At 44.9% G+C, this 21,243-nt stretch overlaps 1 protein-coding gene across 4 annotated transcripts; it reads right to left on the reverse strand.

Annotated features, from left to right (window-relative positions):
• Positions 1-729: 729 nt before the first annotated feature.
• MCM10 (minichromosome maintenance 10 replication initiation factor) lies at positions 730-21,236 on the reverse strand. Of its 4 annotated transcripts, none has more exons than XM_065857740.2 (20): positions 21,191-21,236; positions 19,432-19,483; positions 18,319-18,636; positions 17,426-17,530; positions 16,701-16,835; positions 16,078-16,252; positions 14,574-14,739; positions 13,756-13,923; positions 12,259-12,375; positions 10,691-10,890; positions 9,608-9,708; positions 8,485-8,586; positions 8,257-8,374; positions 7,126-7,354; positions 6,313-6,472; positions 5,274-5,392; positions 3,873-3,986; positions 2,775-2,920; positions 2,533-2,575; positions 730-2,175 (listed from the first exon to the last, which is right to left on the reverse strand). In XM_065857740.2, exons 2-20 carry the CDS (start codon positions 19,436-19,438, stop codon positions 2,092-2,094), a joined length of 2,607 nt encoding a protein of 868 aa, XP_065713812.1. In that variant the 5' UTR covers positions 19,439-19,483; positions 21,191-21,236; the 3' UTR covers positions 730-2,091. The 4 variants fall into 4 exon arrangements, with proteins under 4 accessions (XP_065713812.1, XP_071659618.1, XP_065713803.1 ...); XM_071803517.1 differs by lacking the exon at positions 21,191-21,236 and adding an exon at positions 21,117-21,166 and having other exon boundaries at positions 6,331-6,472; XM_065857731.2 differs by lacking the exon at positions 21,191-21,236 and adding an exon at positions 21,117-21,166.
• Positions 21,237-21,243: the final 7 nt, after the last annotated feature.

Raw genomic sequence — 21,243 nt, forward strand, 5'->3', positions numbered from 1 at the left:
CTTCTAAAAAGTCTGTCCCCTTTCCTTGGGTGAAGCTTTGATACCACTCAGGCCAGGATGGAAAACGTGTCAGAGCATCAGCTTCCGAGTAGCCAAATTTATGTGCTTTTTGCCCTCTGTATAAGAAAATTACCCAAATACTGCATTACAAAATCATTTCATGCTAAAACAAAATAATTGCACTGAGGTCGAACAGCTGAGGTACTTGAAAGAAAACCTGACCTACAAAACCAGATTTGCTGCAATTATTTTAGGTAATCAAAGAAAAATGATCGTGAGAGATGTGTTTTACTTCTTGATTACTTTTTTCCAGTCTCTCTCTTGATAGACTTCTATTAATGTAAGGTTATTAATCATCTTAATAGAATTATAATTAGCATAGTCAGATGAAATTAATATTATTTATATAAGATTCTATGCATGATTATGTTTTTAAGGTTTCTATCATCCTTTTTCCATGCAAAATAAAAACAGTGAAGCGAGTTTCATGCAAGTTTCAGTATGAGCTCCCATGAGAAAGCATTAGTACAGCTAATGACTACATGGATTTAATTTTTATATTTAACTTAGAGCAAAAGCATGTTTGGTGGCTGCGTTGTATTATTTCTGTGGTTCAGCATTTCTGCCAATAGGTGTGTGGTTGAATGACCAAGCTCATAGGCAAATGAACATGCTCAGCAAGCAACTGCTCCTCTTCCTCAGCTAAATGATACCATACAAACCCAGGGAGTGTTTTATTGCCCATTGTATTTATTCCAAATAAGGAATCAACAGCAATTCCCAAGCAATGTCACAGTTACATATTTAGTCACCTACTAGTGACACCCGCCTCTGCAATCTAATGGTCTGAAATGTACATCACATGCTGAGCATAGTTGCCCAGCAAAAGCACCAGCAGATGAGAGCTGCAAAAAAATGAGGTAAACCTGTCCAGTTGCTCCAAAGAAGCAACTTATTTCTCTCCCAGCCCCTGTGCAAGCAAACAAGAGGTACTGACAAGGCCACAGGGACCTGTGAGACTGTTGGTGGCAGTTTCACCAAATCACCGAGGCACCGGTGGGTTTAGGCACTTCAAAAGAATCCTGTGGTCCTACGGGGCATGAGTGAGGGGCAGCAGGAGGAGCAGGACAAGCTGGCCAAGTGCCACAGAAAAGCGCCCCGATGAACATGGCCCTTCTCAGGAGCCACCCCTTGGGGACCTCGTCCTGCTTGGTCAGAGACAGCTCCTGTCCCCCATGCAGCTGACGTGGTGAGGAGGGAAGATTTCAGGACAATCTAAAATGCCAGAAGAGTAAAAGCTGTTAAGTGTAATCACTGAGCTCTTTAAAACCACTTACAAAACGGTCCCAGATTCCTTAAAATCCTCTTCAAAGTGGGACCTGGAGGTTTGTAGCCAGAAAGGTGCCATACTATCAAGACAGGGACAGGGCTTCCAGAAAAGCCCCGGCCAGTCTGCAGCGATGTTCACAATGCCGAAGCCACCAAAAGGTTTTTGAACACATCAGGCAAGGAGACAACTCAGGAACCATTTGACATCTGTGCTTGAAGGTTAAAAGTGAGTAATTTTGGAGCCAATGACAACTGCTCTGTGGCTAAAACCCTCTCACACTTCTTTTTTGGCCAACAGGTGAAAAACCTTGACAGGCTGGCCTTTACACAGCATTAACTTCACAAGTGCTTGTGGAATCTACAGTCCTCCAGTTCATGATTTGTCAGCTTAAAATTCTGGTGGGTCAATCTACACCAGCTACTCAACATAAACTGTGGGATCCCTAGGGATTTCTTGGTACAAATTCCTCTCTAGATGTCTCTTTTCTAGGTTAAATCTTGTAAACAAGTTGTTTGTTAGTAAGAAAGATCAAGCATGAATATGTATTTCACTTGCATCCTTATTCAGTCAGTTTTAAAAAGATCAAAGCTGAATATCCACGCAGTGGCCTGGTGGAGTCTTTGTGGGTGTCCTTCTTATCAGGAATTGACTCCTTTGCTCATCCAGCTCTAAAACCAGAATCCTCTTGGCATTCCAGGGAAGAAATGTGTGTTTTAGACACAGAAATCCCTCTGCATGTTGGGAAAAATATCAACTCCGGGTCACTTAAGACTATTGAGAAATTTTGGTTGTTCCTCTCCTCTTGGTAAAAGTGTTTCCCCACCAATCTTGGGACCTTTTTTCTCCTAGAAATGTGAATGATAGAGAAAAGAAGTTAAAAGTGTGGTTAAGATGTCACCCAAACATTTCTTTAACAGAAGTTGCAGTAGCGCTAAATTATCTGATTAAATATTGACAGATACTCTAGGAATCTCAGCATTCTGAATTCTTACAACTTTAGTCCGAAGCAAATTCCCCAGGGTTAAATACAAGAACAGAAAGCGAGAACGTCCACTAAACACAGCTCCTGGATGTACCAGACAAATGCGGAGCTGCCTGGTTTCGTTGGGAGCTCGTGAGGGCACCGAAGCCACATGTGGGACAGAAGTACCAAGAGAAGCAGCCGGAGTGCTGAGGTGCTCACACCGCCAGCTCACACTCACCTTTAGCATCCCGTCTCGCTCCCACTTGAAGAGGCCACAGGTACTGAAAGATGAAGACGGTAGGTGAGGAACACTGCGGGGTGTTTGCTGCGTGGTACAAGGGCGTCCAAAACTCCCTCCACACCCTTCCCACAAGGGCTAATGTTCACATTTTAAGACATGGGTGTGTGCCTCCCAACATGTTCCCCGTGAACAGGCAGTGCAAACGCTCCAGTCACTATTTCACATGGCTCATTTCTTACCTGCAGGGCTTTTTTGGGAGCCTGTCAAGGGAAATAGCTCGGTTTCCACAAGGACATTTGAAAAATCGCTTGATGGCATCATGCCAGTGGTAGTCATGGTTGTCCTGCACACATGTCTCCAGGGGCTTGAAATAGGTGTAGTTACACTGTCAGGGAGGAGAAAGAGCTGTGAGCGCTCCATCAGAACGTGAGACCCGTTCCACAACTGAAGAGCCAGAGGAAAGCATCTGGGTCTTCTGCTATCCTGAGGAACCCACCAGTCTGAGATGATCACCCCAGGCTCTGTCACTGCTCCTTCTAATGCCACCCTCCCTTCTCTGCCACCACACTGTGGCCCTGCTCCCTGCACCTCCCTGTGCAGCCCCAAAACAGACAGGAAAGAGGGAAAGTCCAGCAGGGACACTCTGGGAACGGGAGGTAACTCCTCCCTTCTCCCAGCACATTTGGGACAGTAACAGAGCTCCACTCTGCTTCCTGATGGCAAAGTCCCTGGACACAGAGATAGAAGAGGAATCCCACCCAGTGTTATGTTTTCAAGGCACCTTGCTTATTTTTGTCATGTAATATGGGGAACTGAGGGTCCTGGTACAAAGCAATTCAGGGAAGAAATTCATAAATATTTTCAGGACACCAACAGCCAAGGAACCCGCTGGCAAAAACATGGAGTTGAGGTGTTCAGCACAGCACTGAAGCTGCCTCGCCAGTGTTCTCATGTCTCAGTCACTCAGAGCACGGGCTGCTCTCAGCAACAAGCGTAAGAAACAGAACTGTCTCCATTTGAACCCTGCACTGGACTGTGGCCAAGAGAGTGACTGATGGGAATTGCAGGATGGTCCAGCATCATTTTGTACAAGACGTGAGGAAGAAATTTTTTACAGAGGGTGGTGAAACACTGGCCCAGGTTGCCCAGAGAGGTGGTGGATGCCCCATCCCTGGAGACATCCCAGGCCAGGCTGGACGGGGCTCTGAGCAACCTGATCTGGGTGAAGATGTCCCTGCTCATGGCAGGGGTGGCACTGGATGAGCTTTGAAGGTCCCTTCCAACCCAAACTATTCTATGATCCATGTTCCACTCCACTGCTGTTACCCTTCACTCACCGTTTTACATGTCACAACTCGACATTTCAATTCTTTAATGCTCCTCATCTTCTCTTCCATTTCTTCTTTTTTCACCAGCGGCTGAAAGTATTGCTCCTGCAGTTCAGCCTCAACCTGTGAACACACACACACACAAAGGGTTGTGGGGAGGCAGAGATGGGAGAAACCACTCCATAAAAGGCCTTAGGCCAAATTACTTTTAGGCCTCCTGGAAGCAGACTGCAGTCTGGGAGCCAGAGAAACACCAAATTATCTCTTTTTTAAAAAAACCCCAACATGTAGTGCATGTGCTGTGCTTCACCAACACTGAAATGAGCCACCTCTGAGATGTATGAGTGGGAAGGTTTAACAACAGCATGTGCTGCTGACATAAGCACATACCTACAGGGACTCTGCAGGGAGAGGTCAGGTGGGCAGATGTCACAAATCGAATTGGTTCTTTGCCAAGATACTACTCCTCAGAAGACCTTAAAACAACTAGGACTTCATACCAATACAGTGTGTCCCAGAAAAGAGCCCTGTGCCACCAGAGGTGCCATGTCCCTGGGGACACGCTCAGCAAAGACCCCAACAGGAAAAACTCAACCTCTTAGCCCTGCAGGGCAACTGCTGGCATTACACAGGCTCCACAACTTACACGAGTCCCAGATGAAGGTGGCAGCTGTTTTTACATGGCCAACATGTCAAGAAATGAGGGACAAAACAACCACGTGGCTAGTTTGGTTTTAAGGCTGAAGGATTTCTCTGATCATCCGCTAACAAGGAAACTTCACTGATTCTTCCAAACACAGCAAAATATAACAATGATGGCAACAATACTGACTTGCAGGCCCTGTGTCCTCAGAGACCTCCGAGCCACGAACATGAGGGAGTGGAGCATCTCCCTTATGAAAAAAGGCTGAGGGAGCTGGGGCTCTTTAGCTTGGAGGAGACTAAGGGGTGACCTCATTAATGTTTATAAATATGTAAAGGGTGAGCCTCACGAGGATGGAGCCAGGCTCTTCTTGGTGACAACTAATGATAGGACAAGGGGCAATGAGTTCAAACTGGAACACAAGAGGTTCCACTTAAATTTGAGAAGAAACTTCTTCTCAGTGAGGGTGCCAGAGCCTGGCCCAGGCTGCCCAGGGAGGTTGTGGAGTCTCCTTCTCTGCAGACATTCAAACCCGCCTGGACACCTTCCTGTGTCACCTCATCTGGGTGTTCCTGCTCTGGCAGGGGGATTGGACTGGATGAGCTTTTGAGGTCCCTTCCAATCCCTGATATTCTGTGATTCTGTGACCCCTCTCATCAGGACCCTGTGGTGCCTCTGACACATTTGAGTGCCTGCTGCTTGCTGAAATTATGAGGAGTCAGCTCCCTAGTCCTGAGCCCTCAGTCACAGCTGGATTGAGGCCATACCTCTTTCAGGACACCCGTGTGCTTGGACTTGGCCTTCAGGATTTTCTGGAACTCTTCTGACTCCAGATAGGCCAGCTGCTCCCGCCGCTTCTTTTGGGCAGGCTCCAGTTCATCCGTACCTAGGGAAACAAAAAGGCTCAGTCCTACAGAAACAAAAGTTGTGATCTCTAAGCACAATCACTGCAGGAGACTTTGGAAGTCTCAGGTCTCTCAGGTAGATGTCTGGGTCAAACAGCAGCCTTTCATAGCTCAGGAGAACATGAAGCCAAGTTCAAACATGGTTTCAGAAAAAATAAAACCAGGCATTTTTAAAAATAATATTGCTTGTTTTCTCAAAGCACTGTGCAAGGAATTTTCACACTACTCCCAGGGGAGCAAGCAGTGTTGCCTCCCTGACTGATGGAGAAGCTCTAAAGGGAATTAAGTGATTCACAGAATCACAGAATGTCAGGGATTGGAAGGGACCTCAAATGACCATCCAGTCCAATCCCCTGCTGGAGCAGGAACACCCAGATGAGGTTACACAGGAAGGTGTCCAGGCGGGTTTGAATGTCTGCAGAGAAGGAGACTCCACAACCTCCCTGGGCAGTGTCTGTTACCCTCACTGAGAAGAAGCTTCTTCTCAAATTTAAATGGAACCTCTTGTGTTCCAGTGTGAACCCATTACCCCTTGTCCTCAGCCAAGACCACTCAGTAAATCACCAGCAGGCAAACTCGACTTCCCATGGAGAATTCAGACACCTTCCCAGGTGGGACTAGTTCTGGGTTTTCCTTGGTTAAACCAGCCATTTTATTGCAGATGTCAAGTGCCAGAAGAAAGTGAACAGAGATCAGGGCAGGGAGCTATCAGAGATTATATCTCACACTCTCTCCACAGGATTAGAGATTGTTTAGCTTTGCAACAAACCCTCTGAGTTCTAACCAGACCTAACTTGGCCTCTCTTTGGTGCAGTAGTTAAGTCCTTAACCCCGCAACTAGTGCTCCATTCAGCAGCAAATAAGCAGATTCTTTTCTGTTCCAGAAGCTAACATTACATACCATTCACTGCTTCTGTACCTTGTGGCTGAGCAACATTTTTCTCAACTCTTTCAACAATTTCTAGGACATCATCAACATCAGCTCTTTTCCTCTTGACACCGTTTGGGTCAGTTTTAGCAAGAATCTGGCCTTTTGCTCGCAGTCGGTGTATCGCAGCCAGCTAGAAAACAGGGAAGAGCAGCGAATGTGTTGGTGACCAGTCAGGCTCCCATGTTCCTGCTTCCAGAAGTAGCAGAGGGAGTTTGTCAAACAGAGAAGACAAGATCCCCTGGCCTGAACTGAGGTGCATGAAGAGAGGCCCAACAGAATTCCCAGTTGTGCTGTACATGTAATTAGCTACATCACCAACCTCTCGTGACTTCCCAAACCACAAAAATCACTCCTCCAGGGGTGTTACCAGGCTTGATATCTCTGCAGCTGTGCTCTGACTGCTTCACAAATCAGTAAGTTTTCCAGAGAAATCAAATTGCTTTAGATTTCCACACAAATTAGGAATAATTTGGAACTAACAGAAAATTGCGTACAACCTTCCATACTCTCAGAATGCTAAGACCCCTTCTTCCTTGCCAGAAGAGACAAGTTTCTTTGATAAACATGTGAAAATATCTTTGCCAAGGCAAGATGCGGCGTGTTCTGGCTAGAAACCAAAATTATCCAAACTCGTGGAACGACAGAGCTGAACTGGTTCAGTTCACTGTTGCCTACCTGGCAAATAAAACACCCACAATCCACTACACCAGCAACACCAAAGAACAAACATGCACAGTTCAGCACTCCAGGGATTTTCAGCACAAAGACTCAAAGAGCTGTTACCTTTTTGGCTTCTGCCAAACTGTCAAGCTTTGGTCTTGGAGGTGGAGACCTGTCAAAGAAGAGGATATCTTCTCCTTCTGAGAAGCCTGTGCCCAGCCTGGGCCTTTGAGGAGTTGACATTTTGGCAGCTTTGGGAAACTCCACCCCAGGCACTGGGGAATGGAGCGAGGATTGTTTGGAGGAGGATGGGAGAGCGGGGCTGCCGGCTCTACTTGTGTTCTGGAGAAACCTGGTAAGACAAAAATAATCCATTGAAATAGGGACACAAGTCAAAGAGACAGAAAGGTCTGAGCAACAGAAAGGAATGGGATACAGACTGATTTTTCACTAATTGGCCTTTTATTGCTAGAAAAACATGTAGCTATTTAGGCATTTGAGAGAGTAAAACAAGGCTGGTAATGAACTCACCGAGTCACTGAAATCAAGAGTGACTTGAAGAAGTCACCAGAAGGAGTGAACAACCAATTGCTTTGAAAACTAAAACCAGAGAAGCAACAAATGAAGCTGGAAGTGGGAACTGAAAGCACTTGGAAAATGGGCTTCTTTAAAAGAACGGGCAGTTAAGCAGAGGATCTCCTTGTCACTGGAGTTACATGAGGGTTTAGGTTTACTCTGGTCACAGTGGAGATTGAACAGGTTCATGGGGGAAAAAAAATGCTTCAGAGATACTATAAGAGACACCACCTTTAGCTTGCGAAGTCCCCAAGATACACACTGTTGTGGGCTGGAAGAGTATTTGGGGGAAATATAACGATTGTGCCTTGTCTTATTATTCTCCTTCAGGTTCTGTTTTGGCTCCTGTTGAGACTTCTGAGGCTACTTGGCTACATAAATCTCAGTCTCACCCAGGGTGACTGTTACAAGGTTCTTCTTACGTTTGTTAAAAAGACAAAACACTTGGCAAATCTTAAGGTTCAGAAGACCCTTGCAAGCCAGCAATGAACACAACCAGGAGCCCTAATCAGTCTCTTCCCCTCATGCCTTCCAGGTACTGGGGCATTTGGTTCTCCACTGAATACTGGGGTATTTCTATATAAATTGAAGCTTTTATTAAAACAGCAAAACTCCTCCCAAAGTTATGCTTAGGGCCACAATAACGAAACCCTTCCTGTGAAAGCCAGTATGTATTACCGCCTCTGAATCTCTTCAGATCGCTTTTTTCTGGCCTCCAGCATTTTCTGTTTCTGTTGCTTGAGCAGCGCTGAAGCAGAGACAGACTGGAAATTGGCCCCTTGCTTCTTTTCAACATCTAGGGGGAAAAAAATGAAAACAAAACCAAAATAAAAAGCCACTAATGTTTGCTCAGAAGGAGGTTGAATGATTTCAGGAGTGGGTTTTCCTTCAGAAAAAGGACAATACCTGCTTTGGTCCAGTGTTTGCAGAGGTTTCGTGCTCCAAAAGTTGGCTGTGCCAGCAGCTCCTTGAATTCCTCAGAACACTGCAGGGGTCTCTTTGCTGCACCTGGAGCAGAAGAGGCAGAAATACATGAGATTTGGAGCCAGGAAGAGAAGAGCGCCTGGTTTTAGAGATACAGAGCAGTCTAGGTTGGGAGAGACCCCCACAGATCACCTGAGTGAGCACCCCCCAAAGCCAAGCCAACTTCTGTGATATATTTGGTTACCCAAGGCCTTGTCCTCACAGAACACGTCATGAGGACATTTCTACACCTTCAGCAATTTCATCAGTCAGTTCCCTATCAGCCTTGGCTGAGTCCCACTGTTCCCATTTTTAGAATGGCTGAAAGCCTTGAAGCCACCACATCCTATCCCTGGAGAATTAAGAGCAGCTAAAAGCCCAAGACACGATGCACACACACTCTGTTGTCTGAAATGGAGGCAACTGAGGGAACGGGAAGATGTCAAGAGGACATCTAAGTGGCATCTAGAGCACATAGTTTGAATAACCTACCATCTGCTCTCCACTGAGCGTAAAGAGAGAGTTTTACAGAAATTAAATGGTGGCAGAGAAGGTGAGTGACATCCCAAAGGCTATAGAAGGAACATGCTTTGAAGATCACAAAAAAAAAGCCCTAGAAACAGGCTGGGTACTCAGAAGGTCCCCTGCATTGCAGACCTGATTGTTCTATACTTAGTATTCCTTGGAAGCTTCTGAGACTAACAGAAGTCACTTATTTTAATCAAATCAAATAAATCCTCTGGTTCAAAGTTTTCAAAATTTCCAATTCCCATTAATCTGGCAAAGATCTTCTGTCACTGTCCAAAGAACAGGAGACTTAATTCAGCAGCACTGTTGAAAAAGAAGACACATGGAGCTACACAGTTGCTCAGTTATATTTGCCTTGCAGCTGCAATCTCAAGAGGGAAGAGGAGTTTTGATCAACTGAGAAAGCAGCCTGCAAAGGGCTGTCTCTCTACAAAGCAATTGCCAGATTCATTCAGTGAGTATCAGGGTTCTGGGACACAGCTAAATGTCAAGCCGGCAATATCTGGAGGGTGAAATGACCACACGGGGAGTTAGGTACCAATTTTCTCCCTGGTTTCCTGGACAATTGCATCAACTCCTCTTACGACCAGATTGGAGAGTGTGGTTTGAATCTTCCTTTTCGGTGCTGCAGCTGCTGCACTAGAAAGAAGAAAAATCAGAACATCAGAGTTTTCCCATGCTTAGGGCAAGGATAGGAGCTCAAATGCTAGGCTGGTGCTTCGACATAACTCCAACCACCCTAAAGGTCTCTCCTGTCATCTGTCTTTGGGAAGGATGTGGATCTACACCTGAATTCTAATACAATATTTAGGATCTGCCATTTCTCTCTGGGTTGAGATTATGTTTCCTATGCATTAAGAGAAAAGTAAATGTAGGTAACGGCTAAGATGTGCTCACAGTTCCAGGGGTGGAGAGGAGGCTGGAATTACTTCATTTCTTTGGAGTCACACCAGTTACCGAGGGCAGTGGGAAGGGAATGAAAACTGTGCAAGCACAAGGCTTGATCCACCTGTGACTCAGGTCTTTCCAGAGCTGGGATTTGGATGAACAAATCCCCACAGAAGGACCTGGGCCCTCTAAGCTTCTTATGACACGGACACTGATCTATTGATCTTGGTCACTTAACAATACGCAGGGTGTACTACCATCTCTTCATTAATATCTACTGATACAGTATTATTTCAGTCAAGGAAGAGGAAATACAGAATACACCAAGTCTGGGATTAAATGCAATGAGCCATAACCAAATACAGTAAGGGAACAGCACTGAAAGATACTCATCTCTGAGACTCGAATGCTTGGGATCTCATGATAAAGTTCATTTTTATCTGCTGAAACACAGTGCTGCCTGGCTTCACAACACAGTGTTAATTTAGAGATAAAAAACACCCCTTTCCACATCTTAGCACTGACTGTTAACATTTTCCTATCAAACAGCAGCTGTTACCCCAGGGGGCCAGGAGGATTACACCAAATGTGGGGCATTTATTCCTACGTAATGAATGTAGTTAAGTCAAAGGATCGCTAACTAAATAGACCCCCTTAGAGAAAGCTTTAGGCTCACTTGTATATGGGAGGGAAATTCTGTTCAAAAGCAAGGAAAATAAGTGGTTTATCTTACACTGAGGCTGCATATGCTGCTGAAGAGACACCTCCATAGTAAAACCCATCCTGACACAGCCTCTCCTTCAAACTGGGATTTTTCCGACCAACTTTTTTGGGAATGTGGCCACCGGAGAAAGTGGACTGCAGATCTGCCCGCTTCGAGCTGAGCTTCTTGTACTGGGATTGCACATGATACTGACAATATTCACAGTCGTTCTGAAGAGAAATGGGAGAAGCCTGTTGCAGAATACCAGCGATTACAGTTTACTTCATTCCCTTCACCCACACGTATCCTTCTATAGCTAAACTAAAGTAATATCTCTGTTGTAGTACTCCAGCGTTTGACCAACTCAGCAAACACTCCAACAACGGAAAACAAAACTAAAATTGCCAATACTAGTCAGTGGAAAAAAAACCTGTGTGTCAAGGACTCCCCTTCACTCGAGGAATTTTAAGGCCATTCCTCAGCTGAAATCAATTGAAGTCCCAGGTCCTTTTGTCCAGATTCTGTATTCCTGACTCCGAACTGCAGGCAATTTTACTACTGGTATGAACACAAAGGAAAACTAATACTGGAGTAATATTTGATGCACTCAGTTCAAATTAATTCCTGAGGTTTCAGAGTCAATTTGAGGGAGTTTGGAACTGAAAATGCTGAGCCTGCCAGTCAGAAACAGCAGTGTCATAAACAAACTCAGGGTATTCTTCAACTTCTTACCAAAACAAACCTCCATTCTCATTGATATTAATCTGTCTCAGATTTGCATAACTGCAATTATCTCACAATCAGACTATTTTGTTAATTAAACACAGCCAGTTCCTTCATGAGGTTCTTCTGCCAGACAGCCATCCAGGTGGCACTGGGACATCTCACTGACATGGAGAGCCCTGTGCACAGCCACCTCCTGAGCCTTGTTCTGCTACAGGTACCTTCTCTATTTGTCTTCTTCCCACTTCACACACTTTTAGTTCTTTATTCCTCCATTTTCACTCCTCCTTCTAAGTGCCACCCTACTAACACTAACCCTTCTGACTTGGACAGGGCTCCTTTCAGGTATCATAACATCATCATATCCATGAAGTGATATAGTCCACAAGTCCTTTAAACTAATACAAGTCAGTGCTGCCTCTGGAAAAAACACAATCCCAGCACCTTTTGCCTCTCATTTCCAGTGTCAGGTATAAATATTCTGCCAGCTTGTGCGCACACTGGACCACAGAACTCATTGGGTTAAAACCATCCCTAAAAAACACCATTCCCAAGAAAAATCTCCTGTTGCTTCATCTTGGATGAGTTCTTCAGTGCAGTGTGGAAGCTTGCAGCAGCACAAAGGGGAGCTAAAGGGTATGGAGATGGTGACAGTGATGGGTCATAGAACATCTCCTTCCATCAGCTTTGCATTACTCCTACAATGCTGTCACAGAAGCAGCTCCTCTGGGTTTCATTTTGCACCTTCACCACCTACTTTAATTAATTACAAGTTAAGATGCAGAAAGAAGCCCAAGAGTCGGAGCACCAGTATAAAATCAGCAGCCAGATTTTTACCAACAGCTTAAGGATGTCTTGACTATTGGGATACAGACCAGGTTCACAATCTGCGCACAGGGATCACCGTTCTTCTTCCTGGCTTTGCAGGTGCCCATGTCCAGAGCTTCACCCATGAGCAGGATCTTCTGGGGATGGTCAACAGACAAACACACCTAGAAAGAAATCAGAACGTGCCTTCGGGAGGACTGGATGGACTTCTCTCCAGATGTCACTGTTTTGGCTCTGGTCCAGTTTGGTACCTCTGGTATTAACAATGTAGTTTTAAAATGCAGGCCTAGGTTAAGAAATCCACATGCTCTGTTGAGATTAAGAAAAGTCTCTGTTATAAAGAAAAAAAAAAAGTTAATTTCTTTCCCACAAAGAGATGAAGGACATTGGATTTCTATGCTCAGAGCCTCAGGAAACCAAGGACCACCAAAATCAGCCCTAGCTGTGCTCTAAATGATGGTCCTGTACAACTGCGTGACTCTGACACCACCATGGCAAACACCTTCAGCAGGGGATGGGAAGAGGAGGAAATGGACAAGAGCTCTCGGTCCAAGCAAAACTGACGCCTGTGGTACAACAAGTGTCATCTTCACACCACTCAAAGATACTGGGACTTGTATCTGTAGGTAAGAAACACTTGGAGAAGTTTTAATATAGATCTAACTGTAGACATTTAGCTAAGAAGAATTATTCTTAACAGTTAAAGACAGCCCTTATGTTGAATCTGGTATGCCCTTCTACTCACAGACAGGACTTTCTACTGCTTGCTCATGTTAATTTAAGCAATTATATAGCTTAATAGGCAATTAATGAGACTCCTAATTTTTCCATTTGGAGAATTTAAAATGCAAAACACTTCATCACCAGCTACCAGGTCAAAATTCGCCTTGACAGAAGTCAGTAAAAACGGTTTCCATTCCAGTGCAATAAAAAAAGATATAAAAAGAAAAAATCATTAGCAAAACAACGTCACCTTAATGTCTTGATACATACAGTAATTAATCACATTCTGTATTTATAAGTAATTGATTAAACAAGTGAAGTACTATGTATCAACTTACTATGCATAATACAGTGTTTAATAAATCAAATATTGCTTCTTCCCAGTTATGATGTTGGAACCACAAAACATTTTGCAATCACATCTCATGCTTAAATTAGAAGCGAGAAATGAGCTTCCCTACCATTTCCAGCTTTGAGAGACCTCTTGGCTGAAATAGGCACTGCACTGAAGTAGCTGAATAAACTCAAATGAAAATACACTCCCTACATCTACGGAAGAGATGATTGAGACCGAGAGCAGATTAAACACTTGAATAAACTCTGGTTTTAGATGCTTAATACGACTTCTTGAAGTTCAGTCTTCCAGAAGGCCAGGAGCAAATACCACAAGTATATATCTGAATGCAATTCAAACTGTTCAGGCAAACTGCTGGAATTTCAGCCTTAACACATGTTATAAAGCTAAATCTCAAGAAGATTTGAAAGAGTTTCAGCTACAGGTTTTTATTTACAGCTGATGGGCAAGTGAAAAATCCTCTCACCTCATCTGAGCCTTCTTTAGGTTTCATAGGATTGGCGTTGAGCAGCCCGATGACTGTGCCTTGGTCAGTCTTCCAGTGCTCTTTGTGGACATCACCGAACAGGAAGAGCGAGACACACTGATTGAGATCCCGCAGGTCGTTCAGCCGCCAGATGCTGAAGGTTCTGCCCTGGAACACACATTCACTTTCCTTTCAGCAATCAGCAAGGGGACACTGAGTGCATCCTCTCCAGCTGTGGCTTTTAAAGAGTTATTCTGATTTCTCCTCCCCGCGTTTTCCTGATTTAGAAAAGCACAATTTGTAACCTCAGCAGAGGTCAGATATGATATCTCCAGCCATGCCACACAGCTGGTTATGGGATTCTTAATGACAAACCAACAAAGTAATACCACCGATCTTCCTGACATTAAAGCTGGACAGCGCTTTTTCTTGCTGAACAAGAAAGTCATAGAATAATTTAGATTGGAAAAGACCTTTAAGATCATCAAGTTCAACCGTTAACCCAACACTGCCAAGCCCACCACTAAACTGTGTCCCTATATGCCACATCTACACACCATTTAAATACCTCCACGGATGGTGACTCAGAATTTCTTACAATAGTGCCTGGCACAATTGCACTAAATAAGCTAGGGTCTTACCCTGAAAACTAAAAGCAGTGTTACCGCATGAAACCAGATGAGCAAAGACCCTTAATACAGTAGCTTTTCATGAACTACGTGGAGTTGACTGATTAAATTAAAAACCTAATTAGTTTTTCAAGAAAGACAACCAGCATTTTGCTGGGACTAAGGAAGCAGTACAATGAAGTTACTTACATTATTTGCACTCTGAGGAGTGACCTTCTTCACGATGACTCCAAATGTCACCCAGTCTATTTCCTCCACATTTTCTGCAGCAAGTTTGCTTTTGAGCTGGGACAGTCGGATGAGCTTCCGGTTTGCCATTTTCCTCTCCATTTCAGCTGATGAAACCCGGGGTTTTCTACATTAAGTGATGGTATTGAAAAGAACAAATCCATTGGCATAAATGCACAGAGAGAAACAAAACCATCCAGCATTCTCCCAGGGAGACTATGTCTTGCTGTGAAATACCTTTGTGAACCCTGAGTTCACTTGAAACAAAGGCCCCCAGTTCAGGACAATGTACAAATATCAGAAAGTTACTGATCATGCTGGTTTTTGTCCAAAAAGCTGCACTGCAGCTTAGCCCCAAGCCTCCGTTAACTCTGCTCATTTCAGGAAGGACTGAGTATCATGACTGTCTGAGCAAGGTTTGGAAGCCCAGCACAGTTTCTGGTTAGGAAAGACACTGTGAGTATTCAGAGACCTCTTGTGGCCGCCTCGAGTATGGGGATGGCAAGTGGATCCCAAGAGTTCTCAGCAGGGAACAAAATCTGCGCAACAGGAGCATACGTGGGTTCTGCACATGCCCGCTGCTTCCCTCCTCCACCACTGAGGACATCCCAGGGGAGGCAGCACTAATGAAGTGATAGGTTTTTTTGGTTAGAAAAGAGCAAAGGTGAAAATAGAAAACATGGTACTAAGACAAAAGCCTGTGTTACCTATTTACTGATCAACCAGCCACTGCTATGGCTTTGTGTGCCATCTCTAATGACAAGTGACTAACCTGACATGGTTAAACGAAGTATACCCTGTTTCACCAAAAATAAGACCGGTCCTGAAAATAAGCCCTAGCATGATTTGTCAGGATTTTTGAGGATGCTCGAAATATAAGCCCTACTCCAAAATTAAGCCCTAGTTACAGTTCACAATAAAGTCAATTTAAATAGTGTCCAGGTAGCTATACATGTAAAAAAGCAAGCATCTTTTGGAGCAAAAATTTTATAAGACCCTGTCTTATTTTCGGGGAAACAGGGTATTATAATTACCCCTTTCTTTCTGTAGCACTTGTGGTACTTCATGAAGCACCTGAGCAGTGACTGCCCCTGTGCTGGCAGGTTATTTAGGCTCTTTGCCCTACTAGGCTGATTAATTAATTGCCAATAGAATGAAGCAGGACAGATGTAACAGAACGTGATGACATGACTATATTTGAATAAATGTTGATTTCTTATTCAAGAACAAATGTAGATTATTGTTCATGACATCCCCTGAAAATAAGCCCTAGTGCATCTTTTGGAGCAAAAGTTAATATAAGACCCTGTCTTATTTTCGGGGAAACAGGGTATACATCAAATCAGAAATCCAGTCCCCCGCACAGCACTTGTGTGACCAGCATCACAGGATGTTGGACTAATGGGGTTTTCTCTCCCATTACTGGAGAACTGACATCCCCAGAGCCCAGCGCTGGGCTGCTGACCTTAATCTCAGTCCCGAGAAGGTTTCCACAGACACGGGCTGAGGTGCTGCACTGGAGCATGTAGGCACCTGAGGAGTCTTCTCTTTGGGCACCTTACTGGGTGTGTTCCCTGCAGCAGACTTGAGAGGCTGGAACGCCAGACTGAGGACTTTCTGTGGAATAGGAGCCTTGTTCTCTTTAGAAGGAAAAAAAAAAGGAAAAAAAAAAAAACTTGATACTTGCTTAAGAAAAGGATGTAAAACTGTCTTATTTGTAGTTAACTGGTCTCCCCGTCAGCTGGGAACTAAGTGACAGCTCCAGATCAGTCACATGTAACTCAGGCAATAAGTTCTGCCTGGTGAGGAGCTTCCCAGAGCAGCTCTCACTTTACAGAGATGCTAAACTGTAGAATACGCAAGATGCAAGCTGGACTGCTGTCAGTGATGGGGTTAACAGCACAGAGTGCAGCACCCACTGCAAAGAATACAATAATTAACTCTCTAATAAGCTCTGTGACCAGGCTGCTACTGGTGCACAGACTAGCGTAAAGCTATCCTGGATGTGTCTGCATCGCTGCTGGGAACTAGATCAGCATTTGACAAAAGCTCAGGGTGTTTTGGCGAAAGGCAGAGTGAGAACAGTACCTGCTGAGGATGCTTTTGATTTCTGGATTCCTCTCCTGGCTGGTGGTAAAGGATTGCCCAGCTGGGCCGAGAAACATGGTGACTCTTGCAGCTTCTGAACTTTTCTTTCCTTTAAGGGTGGACAGGGAGATTTACCTGGCCAAGAACACAAATATTTATGAGATCTCAGGATTTGGACACACACACTAAGAACTACTCCAAACTAAGTAATTTTTTTGAATAACAAGCCTAGGTCAGGGTCCCACATGGACACCCTTCAGCTAAGTTGCCATCATCTGAAATGTAACAGCTGGAAAAGCCTCTATGATTCTTCCCCATGAGAACGTAAAACTCTGGATGTTCCTGAAACCACAAAGCTGGAGAAAGCAGGAACATCCCCATACTTTTAAATTTTATTACTACATCCAGTGTGTTACAGCAACAAACAAAGCTGTATTTTCTGGGTGTACCAACATCTGTCAGTAAGAAGAGAAATTTCCAGCAGAAGACCCTGGAGCGCTTCAGCCAGGAAAGTTGCCCCATGTAGATCAACCCACGATGCAGGTACCAAAACTGCAGCTCATTGATTTAGTCTGTAGCTGCAGGTAACAGCCTGTGTGGGAATACACCAGACCACTGTTCCTACTTGCTACTCGGTGCCCACTTCAGGATTATCTAGAGTCTTGCCTATAAATTGCATGTTGGTAGGCCAACAAATCATAAATCCATTTAATTAGTCTCATTACCAGGGCTTTTCTTCTCAGTGCCTGAACTGGATTGCTGCCCAATTGCAGTCTTTTGCAACTGCTCCTGTAATATCTTCATCTGTTCTTGCAGCTTTCTCAGCTCAGCTAGGAAAGAGACGAGAAGAAAAAGGATAATAATGAAGACAGCGGGAAGCCATTGCAAAAAGGGATTTAGGAGATCCCTGCAAGTCTGGCAGTTTTACTGCATGACAGGAACTTAGAAAACAAAGGCTAGAGCCATGATACAGATTCACTTGATTCTACACAGCTCACAGTGAAGGGACATTTTTCCATACAGCCTGGAGCTGACTTGTCTCATAAATATTTTACTTGACTGTGCACATTCTTTGCCATGTTGCATATGTCTTTCCTACAGAACATAAGACAATTTAAATGGCTTGTGAGCACTCCTTAGCATAAAGAAATATTTCTGATATGATCAAATATGCGGTCTGGACACAGGAAAGCTCAGTGAGCAACTCTGCTTCCACACTGACAGGTATGGCAGAACCTCCTGATAGTAAATCCTGAGAGGGAAGTGTCTGTTGTGCTGGTCAAAGATGCCAGGACAACAGCCCTGAAGACTGAAGCAACATCGCTCTTCATCAGACAAGGCGCAGGTACACAGGCAACCTTCCCTGTCCTGCTCACCTGAGCTAGTTTAGTCTCCCTGGTTTATTTCAGTCCTTTGTCTTCTTTTGAGAAGTCAGGTTTGGTGAGTTTGGCCACTGAGCACTGAAAACTGGACTTAGAAACTTTGACAAGGACTTCCTGTGTTCCCCCTCTGGGGGCCATCCTAAAGTGAGAAGCAACAGGCCTTGCCTTCTGCCCATTACTTATCTATAGACAAGATACATATGATAAAACAGATTAAAAGATGCTGTTACAGAAACCTTGCAGCTCTTGATTGGTCTTCTCTTTTGCCTGACTGGGAGTTGAAGTGTGGACAGTTTCTTCTGCCTCCTCCTCTTCCAGCAGGTCATCCACATCTCCAAACAGCGCAGCCAGGTTCTCCTTCTGCTCATCAATCATACTGTCTTCGGTATCAACCTCCTCAGTGTAGGACACATCATCTTCTGCATCAAAGAGCTCATCATATTCATCTGGTTCTCCCACTTCATTCTCTGGGGCATCTTCCTCCTTAGGATTCCCCTCCTCAGTTGCCTCACTTTCTTCCAGGAGGGAAGCCAAAAGATCCAAGTCGTCATCAGCTAAGGCAAAAATTAAACTCAGCATTATTTCTGTTCAGTTACAAGAAAGCTGCCAAGGAAAAAAATATCCAAGATCCTCTAATTACAATCTAATGACAACTGAAACCAGATCAGAGCAGCAAGTGGCATTTAAAAAAAATTTAGCTTTGGCTAAAGTAAGATAGAGCAGCTTCCTAATGTCTGGTTGGATGAAAATGTGACTGCAGACACTCTCAGCTTGTGATCCAGGCTGACAGTCAGCAGAAAACTTGCAGGCTACTTAGCAGCGGCTTTGCCTCCTATGCATGTTCGCACTATAGCTGCTGTTACAAAGAAAAGCCTGGGGACCTGTAAAGGTGCAGCCAAGAGCTCTACAGAGACACCCATGCGGCTTTTGCCAGTGGAAGGCGAAGAAGAAGATGCAAGGCAGGCAAGAAAGCATTGTTCTCAGGTATGGTTTATTCAAGGAAGAGAGCAGAGAACAAAGAAATATGGACAAAAGGGACAAATAATAGAAAAAAGAAAATCAAGTACAGAGAGAGGAATGGGACAGACAGAGCAGAACTGAAATTAAGAACAAACCAAGAAATGTATTTAGCCTTTGCTGCTGAAGAAAGCACAAAACCAGGGAAGGGACAGAGAAACCTCACAGAAAGGTGACAGGAATGAAGGCAAAATGCAACCTCAAATGGTTCTGCAACATAATTTCTTTTGCTAAAAAGTTTACCAAGTTTTCTGAACAATTGAAATTACTAACAACATATTGATCAGAAGATAACTTTCCTACTGAAAATTAAAGAGTACTTTCCCCCTTACCTTCCATGATTTCACAGAATTTCTTCAAGAGCCCATCGAGCAATTATATTCTCTGTTATGGGGAGAACAACAGTGGTATTGTTAAATAGATATAGCTCAACTAGAAACACATAGTGTTCATGCTCCTTATTTGACAATTTGCAAACCACCACCTTGTCTTTGTTTATAGCCACAAATAAGGACTCCACTAAATTTAAAACCCTCATGTACATTTTCTACTGTCAAAGTCTGACTTATGCTGAACTCACTGTAGTGCAAGGGCTCTACTTTTGGATAAAAGCCCACAACAGATGCAGATTTTATGAAATGCCTACCATGATCTCACAGTAACAACCATTTCCACCTCACCACTCCTGCATCATAATAATAATTAGCATTTAACTAACGCAAATCTTGCACAAAGGATTCAGCCTGCACTTGAAAATGTGAGCAGAGCTAAACCCTGCTACCTTCTTCCAATAGGGTTTTATTCTTAAAAGTGTATATTCTACTTTTCTCACAGCTCCTCCATTTCATGGACACATATCCATGGAAAATAATCAGCAAAGGCGGACATAAATGGCCAAGGGAAGGCTGGGTAAGGAGAAGGGAAATCCACTGTGGACTGGTTACTCACAAACCCAAAGTGTAACTTTGTGCTTACAGGTCTTCCTGCAGAGACTTTTGTATTGCCCGTAAACTCCACTTTTAATAATTTTCTCTTTTGCTCCAGAATATTAATTTTCAGCAAAGAACAAAAGAGAATTTGACCGCATAAAGGAGCAGGCCAGGGACCCCACACAGCCCCCCCCACAGGGATTTGGGTTCAGAAAACACAGATGCAAATTATCTTTTTCACCAAAAGGTTGAATAAACTGCTAATAGTGCTTTGCAAGAGGTGTGGTTTGCAGACCCAAGCTTCTGAGTGATTAGGACTGTTTATTCTTCCCATCATGGATCTTCACACTCTCATCAGATGCTTTCTGTGCTATCAGTTCTGGGGCTTCAGTCAACATAGCTTGTGGGTCCACCTTCATTTACATCATTGTCAGCTTGGTACACCTCTCGGTCTTCTTAGGGCAAGGAAATGAAGCCAGATTTTGCCCTGGTATGAGAAATACATCTGCTGTGCCTGCAGTTCGGCTGTAGTTGGGGTAAGCGGGTCCGAACCCAGATCTGTAGGCTCAGGGCCAAGCTTCCTGGTGGCACAGGCAAACTGCACCTGGCGTGGGAAGGGGGTCCCCTACTGCGTGTGCCCCCTCTTACCCTAAAACCTTCCTCACCACCAGAGCAGGAGGCTACTACTACAGGAGGCTGCCTGTCCCTCATGTCTTCTGGCATGGACGGACAGGCGGCCAGGCAGAGGCCCCGCTTGGGGCTGGTGTACGCGGGTCCCAGGCCTGGGCTCCGCGGTGCCCCCGGCCCAGGGACCCATCGGCTCCCCGGGATCGCCCCCTGGCCCTCTCCCCACAGCTCCCAAAGCCCAGAAGAGTTCGGCTGTGCCGTGCCCGCCACCTCCCCTCTCCCCACAGACCAAACAGCCGCGGGATCCCCATCCCCGCTCTCAGGAGATCCCCGGGATCCACCCCCCCCCGCCTTGGAATCCTCTTTCCCCTCACGGCTCCCCGTCCCCGCTCGGCTTTCTCCCCCATCCAGGGAAATCCCGACCTCCTCCAGGGCTTCCCCGTGGATCTCCGATCCCTCACCCCAACCTCCGCCCCCGAAGATCGCTCTGGGGCTGCCGATCCCCCGGTCTCCCTGGCCATTCCCTCACACAGACCCGCTCACCGCCGGCTGCGCGCTCTCCGGCACCCGCCAAAACTCCAATCCGGC

Source organism: Patagioenas fasciata, chromosome 1 (assembly GCF_037038585.1).
Source record: "Patagioenas fasciata isolate bPatFas1 chromosome 1, bPatFas1.hap1, whole genome shotgun sequence".
NCBI lineage: Eukaryota > Metazoa > Chordata > Aves > Columbiformes > Columbidae > Patagioenas > Patagioenas fasciata.